The 7657-nt window shown below is 43.0% G+C and overlaps 1 protein-coding gene across 3 annotated transcripts; it reads right to left on the minus strand.

The window, feature by feature from the left end:
• Positions 1-344: 344 nt before the first annotated feature.
• LOC124674464 (NADH dehydrogenase [ubiquinone] 1 alpha subcomplex subunit 2-like) lies at positions 345-6296 on the minus strand. 3 transcript variants are annotated; one of them, XR_006993017.1, is made up of 4 exons: positions 6142-6296; positions 5910-6016; positions 504-696; positions 345-463 (listed from the first exon to the last, which is right to left on the minus strand). XR_006993017.1 is itself a non-coding variant. In XM_047210507.1 (3 exons), exons 1-3 carry the CDS (start codon positions 6225-6227, stop codon positions 593-595), a joined length of 297 nt encoding a protein of 98 aa, XP_047066463.1. In that variant the 5' UTR covers positions 6228-6296; the 3' UTR covers positions 345-592. The 3 variants fall into 3 exon arrangements, 2 of the variants coding, with proteins under 2 accessions (XP_047066463.1, XP_047066464.1); XM_047210507.1 differs by having other exon boundaries at positions 345-696; XM_047210508.1 differs by lacking the exons at positions 5910-6016; positions 6142-6296 and adding exons at positions 3337-3440; positions 3558-3669 and having other exon boundaries at positions 345-696.
• Positions 6297-7657: the final 1361 nt, after the last annotated feature.

Consider the following 7657-nt stretch of genomic DNA (forward strand, 5'->3'; position numbering starts at 1 on the left):
TTCATTTTATCTCTGATACTATTGACCATCTAACATGGCAGTGCTAACTGTACTGTTTATAACCCCATTGCCTTCACCATTCCAGTTTTGAACTGGTTAATTATAGCAAGAGATTGTTATCAGTAAAGTCATGGCTCACTCTGTACAGATATATATGGTCTATCGATTCATGCTGTCGTTGTAGAATGTACAGTCTCTGGAGATGTTGAATTGATGCAATATTAAATGAGTTGTGGAACATTATACACAAAGAAGCATATTTCATGCAAATATTACGTGAAAGTATCCAGGAAAAGTCAAATCAATCTCAGCTAAAGGTAAGGGCAAGGTCCACATCCAAGCCATAACATCAAGAACAACCCCATCGCGCTTGTAACATACAAGGTAAGAGCAGTATGGTTTTTTAGAACTGAACTTTTAAGATGAAATACAGCCCTTGAGGAATGAGAGGAAAAACAGTTACATTCTCGGAAATCAGTTGTACAAATTCAAGAATTGTGTACAATCATGGTACTGAAATCAGGTCAACACAACATCTCATGTTATCATTTCTCTTATTTGGGAAGATTCAACGAAAGAAAACTTGGCTAGCCTATTTAGCCTTATGCGCTCCCTGCTTGGCCAGCTCCTCCAACTTCTTGTCAATCTGGGCTTCCGTCAAGCCATCCAAGTGCACACACCTCTCAACACCCATATCTGAACAGTACATCAAGAGATATTATTAACATATGGTGATACATATATGCGAAGTTACATGACACACCTAATGCATTCACTTCATACAATAATCCAATATCATATTCATGAAACAAAAAAAGGCATATATGGAATGTCCAAGCAGAAATTAAGCATGGAATGCGTTACATGAAGAAGAAACAAAATATATTTAGTAATCGGTATGCAGTTCTTTGCAAGTCATAACGGCCTAGCACTGTGTTTGCGTAACTGTTTATCACTTTCCTTTTAGTATGGCTTGCCCACTTCATTGGGATAAATTGACAAGGGGTAACAAGCGAAGCTTATGAACTACTACCTCTGTTCGCTTTTAATTGACGCAGCTATCAGCTAATTACATATCTGTGTGCATGCCACTCCGCGTCAATTAAAGACGAACGGAGGGAGTACACTACAGAGATTTTACATGTTAACAGAAACAGAGCAATAACTACTTAAAGATACATAAAAGAGGTTGGACTGGGTAAGATTCAATCCTGATCCTATTTGATCAAATCCAGATTGTCATTCGATGTCATGCCGGGTAGGTCAAACAATCTAAAGTGAACCAAGAATGAAATCGCACGCAGGAACACCAAAAGTCAAAATTTGCATCAGTTTAACTAGTTCCCAGGGTAATTTAGCTACTGTAATGGACTAATAAATGTCCAAACTGAAACTTTATTCTTCAAAATATTTCTTTATCAAACCTTTATCGGCATCACTGGTGATTCTATGTACAAGCTGCAGGATCAGTCGATCCCATTATTAAAAAGCTTATCTTTGATTATACTTGAGGAAATCTCAACAAAATCTGAGGAGCGGCAATTGACCCCACAGGGTTTTGGGTCTGGAACCACCACTGACCAGCATAGATATATAGGAGTATATGTTTCTAGGTCTATGTAAAAAACTCCAGATAAGAAAACCCTGCTTCTATAAGGATAATACTGCCATACATATATATTTCTCTGGAATAACTGCATAGTAGTGTTCGTTGAAGGGTCATGACGAGCAGAACGATGGTGTCAATAGAGCAGTCAATGGCTACAACAAATGCTTGTTGAGGGTACATCAATGACCCTGTTTGACAATTTCTGTCAAATGGTTCAAGCCATCATCTACAATGAACTAAGCTTTAGATATGTTTGGGCCTGTTAGGGGACTTCAGATTCAACTCAAAGCAAGAAGTTTAAGCTCCTTCAAATGGGATGCGGCTTAGAATTCTCAAGAAAGGATTAAGGCACAGCTTGTGGCAGCTGAAGTGTGTTTCACTGTGCTTATTTTAAAATCTGCTGTAGAAAATTAGATACAAAAGCAGGTCAAACAAACACTCAAATTTGCAAAAGAAGGTTGGAGAAACAGGGTTATCATGATAACCGCAATGCCACACACAGCCTAATCTCACTTGTACTAGCCTCCCTGAGAAAGCCATCTTCTAGACGAAGCAAAGCTCCTCCAATACATGGTTACCCAATCTTCAGCATATGCTTATTGGTTAACTATTCTTACCTGAATGGAACTTATTTAGCACCTTTTCAATGAGGATGATTAGATCCAGTTCCACCGGATGTGCTTCAAATTTGGACATGAAAACGCTTTTATGTAAGCTTGGATTAAGGTGTTATTGTTACAGTTCGAAAATGCCTAACTTATACTCACACATCCTATGCTATATTAAAAAAAAAAACATCAGAGCAGAACTCTTCTCTGATTAGTTTCCTAGAAGAACTTGTCTAGGGGCACATTAGATGATTAAACTAAGCTTTTGCATTCAACCACACGCCAATTTCTCACACTTAACCTAATGTATGCATCCGGCTACTCTTCTTCTATCTGTACTGTGCAGACCATTTATCCGAAAGCACCGTAATAAACGATTAAATAAAGGGGGCTATCATCCAATTCATATTCTACGAGACACATGTCATATTAGTTAAAGAATGGTATATCCTCTATCTTTTGAACTTATATAAGCTCAAAAATGCAATCGAACAGCTTATTTCAGTTATCCAAATTAAATGTGCAGTTTTGGTGGTATCAGCTTGTCTGAAAAGCACAAACTTGGTCAAGCATCCCAAGTTATCATGTGTTCCATATTTTAATCAGATACTTCCAATTTTTTAATGCGGTACTATGTGTTTATGTCGTCTTTTGCTTTACGACTACAATTGGAATATAACTTCGAAACTAAATAATTTATGAGCTATACTTTACCTACGCTGAACGATGACAGAGTAAGGGAAACCAAATAAAATGCAAGCACTACCCTGCGTGATAGAAATCGTGAAGGCAATATTCTGGGCCAAGACTATAAATATAAGTCAGCCCTATGCCACATCCACATAATTTTGCACAATATCTGACGATGTAAATTCATGGCATCTGACGTGCTAAAAAACTGAAGATGAACAAAGGAAATGTTTGTCAAAATGTACTGCAACCTCACAGGTCCAAAGTCCACAGTTCTGAGATCTCACAAGATAACAACTGGATCCGGCAGTTCCAATAGAACCATTTCACGCGTCGAGTAGGCAAGAGCACCAAAGAAATGTTTACGTCGGACATGGAAAGCGCGAGATCTCCGATTCCTGGCAAAGATGGGATGGGAGGGATGCGTACCGTAGCGCGCCCAGAGCTGAGGCTTGACGCCGGAGCACTCGCGGATGAGGATGGGGAGAGCGGGGTTGTGGGTCTTGATGTCCCCGTAGTTCTTCACGAACTCCCTGCGAATCAGATCAAGAATCCAGCACCAAGGACATGAGAGAGGAACCAATTTTAGGGAGAGATGCGGGGTGAGAAGAGTCGGGTGGTGGGAGGAAGAGGGTGCTGGTGGGAGCTACCGAGCGGGGCCGCTGGCCGGGGAAGACTGGCAGAAGAGGAAGCGGATCTCCTTCACGCTCCGGGACAGGCTCGACCGCCAAGCCATCGCCGCCGGCTCCTCTGCTCTTCTTGGATCCTTCTCTCTCTCTCTCTCCGCTGTATCTTCTTCCTCTACTGGGGAATGGGGATTGTGGAGATGCCACGGCGGATGAACGGTCCGACCAGCTGCGGGCGTCTAGTTGGATCCACGCCGTCCGATCACTAAAATGGTGCGGCGTTAGATTAGATTAGGGTTCCGTCTTTGGGTCCTTGCATCAAGTAATTAACAAACAATATTGCTAATAAGCGCACGTTCTGTTGGTAGGATTATTTCGCCGAGGTTTGCACTTACCCCGTAGGCGTTATCGAATGCGGAGAAATCTCTCCCTTTGCATCGCCGAATCTAGTGAGGCTAACCGTCGATTTTTCACTCGCCGAAGGAATGCTACCGGCCTCATCGGATTTAAGGCATACCAAAAGATACGGCCAAAGTGAGGGTCATCGTTTACGGAATTTTAGTGGATTACATCGATGAGTATCTTCGCACGGGAGAAGCTACTAAGCTCAAGTGTGTGGGGATGTTTGTGAAGACAATGAAAGGTCGAGCTCCTAGTGAGAATGACACAAAGAAGATAATGCCACAAAATGAACCAAGAGAATGGTCGAGCATGCTTGAGAGCAATGGTTGCATGTACTAGAGGTGGGAGAATTACCCAACAACATTGCCCTCGGAGGACTTGTAATTTGACATTGTTTCTTTGGATTGATAGGATGTCTTAGCGACATTGTTATTTGGAGAGATCTCATATATTTGCTAAACTTGCAAGTGGAGAAACGTCGGTTTACAACCATATGGTCGACCACCATGAATATAACATGGGGTACTATCTAGCTAACAACATGCACCATTGATGGCAAACATTTGTCAATACCATCAAGCATGCCGGAGTCACATCCGTCGTCCACTTACTGCTTTGAGATTGGTGAGTCTTTTGATATTTGTCTAATATAAATCTAATAACTAAAACATAAATGAATTTTTTTATGAAAATGGACTGGTACATGGATAACATAGTGAAATATTTTGGCAAAAAGCGAAACTGCTGACGTTGGTGCTGACGTCACCGAGTCTCTTTCACAAAATAATCGTGTTTCAATTATGTTTCAGTTTTGTTTCACAATTTTGTGAGATAATTGGGTCACATGGCTAATATCATCGCTGATGTCACTGTTGTAGGTATCGTTGCCTTTAAAAGGAGGTTTTCGACGTAGTGCAGTTGTGCATGCCGCTTGGTCATGACGCTCCACGCTTGGGCTGCTGCAAGGAACTACTAATGTGATGTGTGCGTCGCTGTCTTGGGGCGTCCAGTTTAGCACCGAGTTGAACTTGATTTTCTTTGCACTGTTTGCACCGGAATTTGGAGGGTATATGACAATTTGAGGATTTTTTATCTGTTTCAACCACACGCCAATCTCTCTCACTTAACCTAATGTATGCATCCAACTACTCTTCTTTTATCTGTACTGTGCAGACCGTTTATCCGAAAGCACCGTAATAAATGATTAAACAAAGGGGGTTATCATCCCATTCATATTCTACGAGACACGTGCCATTTTAGTTAAAGAATGATATATCCTCTATCTTTTGAACGTATGTAAGCTCAAAAATGCAATCGAACAGCTTATTTCAGTTATCCAAATTAAATGTGCAGTTTTGGTGGTATCAGCTTGTCTGATAAGAACAAACTTGGTCAAACATCCCAAGTTATCATGCATTCCAGATGTTAGCAATCAGATACGACGTACTACTTCCAATTTTTTTTTTTAATGTGGTACTATGTGTTTATGTCGTCTTTTGCTTTACGACTACAATTGGAATATAACTTCGAAACTAAATAATTTATGAGCTATAGTTTACCTACGCTGAACGATGATAGAGTAAGGGAAACCAAATAAAATGCAAGCACTATCCTGCGTGATAGAAATCGTGAAGGAAATATTTTGGGCCAAGACTATGAACTTGTGCAGAGCAAAAAAAAAAAAAAGTCAACCCTATGCCGCATCCACATAATTTTGCACAATATCTGACGATGTAAATTCATGGCATCTGACGTGCTAAAAAAACTGAAGTGAACAATGGAAATGTTTGTCATAATGCACTGCAACCTCACAGGTCCTAAGCCCACAGTTCTGAGATCTCACAAGATAACTGGATCCGGCAGTTCCAGTAGAACCATTTCACGCGTCGAACAGGCACGAGCACCAGAGAAATGTTTACGTCGGACAGGCTAGATCTCTGGTTCCTGGCAAAGATGAGATGGGGGGATGCGTACCGTAACGCGCCCACAGCTGAGGCTGGACGCCGGAGCACTCGCGGATGAGGATGGGGAGAGCGGGGTTGTGGGTCTTGATGTCCCCGTAGTTCTTCTTCACGAACTCCCTGCGAATCAGATCACGAATCCAACACCAACGACATGAGGGAGGAACCAATTTCAGGGAGAGATGGGGGGGGGGGGGGGGAGAAGGGTCGGGTGGTGGGAGGAAGAGGGTGCTGGTGGGAGGTACCGGGCGGGGCCGCTGGCCGGGGAAGACTGGCAGAAGAGGAAGCGGATCTCCTTCACGCTCCGGGACAGGCTCGACCGCCACGCCATCGCCGCCGGCGCCTTTGCTTCTCTGCTCTTCTTCGATCCTTCTTCCTCTACTGGGGAATGGGGATTGGGGAGATGCCACGGCGGATGAACGGTCTGACCAGCTGCGGGCGTCTAGTTGCATCCACGCCGTCCGATCACTAAAATGGTGCGGCGTTAGATTAGATTAGGGTTCCGTCTTTGGGTCCTTGCATCAAGTAATTAAAAAACAATATTGCTAATAAGCACAAGTTGAGAACCAACCTGAGGTTGGGTGGCTAGGAGGGTGGTTGTACTCCCAGCCCACCAGAGTCCAAACCTCAGGTTTGACATCTGTGTGTCTCATAATGGCGGAATATTCATTCAGTGGGAGGCGACGGTCCCGACGTTCACTTGGTAAATGGTCCACCATCTCCAAAGCGAGGGACCGGTGTTAAGCTTAATGCACTAGCCAATGCAACCAAAAATCTGAATTGATGGAAAGAGCTAGACAATCCACATATATATCTCAACACCCCTCCTCCCGTGTGACCGGAAGAAGAGAAGAGGAGGTCAACACGTGGAAAGCAGAATAGCACACGTATGAATGATCGTATACGCGGCGGACATAGGGGTGGGTAAATATTGCGAGAACCAGGACTCGAACTCGAGACCCTTGGCTCTGATACCAAGTTAAGCTTCATGCGCTAGCCAACGTAACCAAAAGTCCGAACTGATGGAAACGGCTAGGCAATCCACATATATATCTCAACAATATGTATCTCAACAACTGGATCGTCTTTGCATTCCTTGGAAAAGTGAACTCTCGGCGACTAAATGCACATAAAGGATTATTTCACCGAGGTTTGCACTTACCCCGTAGACGTTATCGAATGCGGAGAAATCTCTCCCTTTGCATCGCCGAATCTAGTGAGGCTAACCGTTGATTTTTCACTCACTGAAGGAATGCTACCGGCATCATCGGATTTAGGGCATACCAAAAGATACGGCCAAAGTGAGGGTCATCGTTTACAGAATTTTAGTGGATTACACCGATGGGTATCTTTGCACGGGAGAAGGTACTAAGCTCAAGTGTGTGGGGATGTTTGTGAAGACAATAAAAGGTCGAGCTCCTAGTGAGAATGACACAAAGAGCGTAATGCCACGGAATGAACCGAGAGAATGGCCGGGCATGCTTGGGAGCAACGCTTGCATGTACTAGAGGTGGGAGAATTACCCAGTAACATTGCACGGTTAGTACACAGGTCATCATCATGATCCACATATCATGTTTGAATAGTGGCCTCCGAGGACTTGTAGATTTGAAATTGTTTCTTTAGATTGGCATGACGTCTCAGCGATATTGTTATTTTGCAGAGATCTCTTATATTTGCTAAACTTGCAGGTGGAGAAATGGCGGTTTACAACCATATGGTCGACCACCATGAATATAACACGGGGTACTATCTAGCTAA

The sequence above is a fragment of the Lolium rigidum genome, chromosome 7 (assembly GCF_022539505.1).
Source record: "Lolium rigidum isolate FL_2022 chromosome 7, APGP_CSIRO_Lrig_0.1, whole genome shotgun sequence".
NCBI classification, from domain to species: domain Eukaryota; kingdom Viridiplantae; phylum Streptophyta; class Magnoliopsida; order Poales; family Poaceae; genus Lolium; species Lolium rigidum.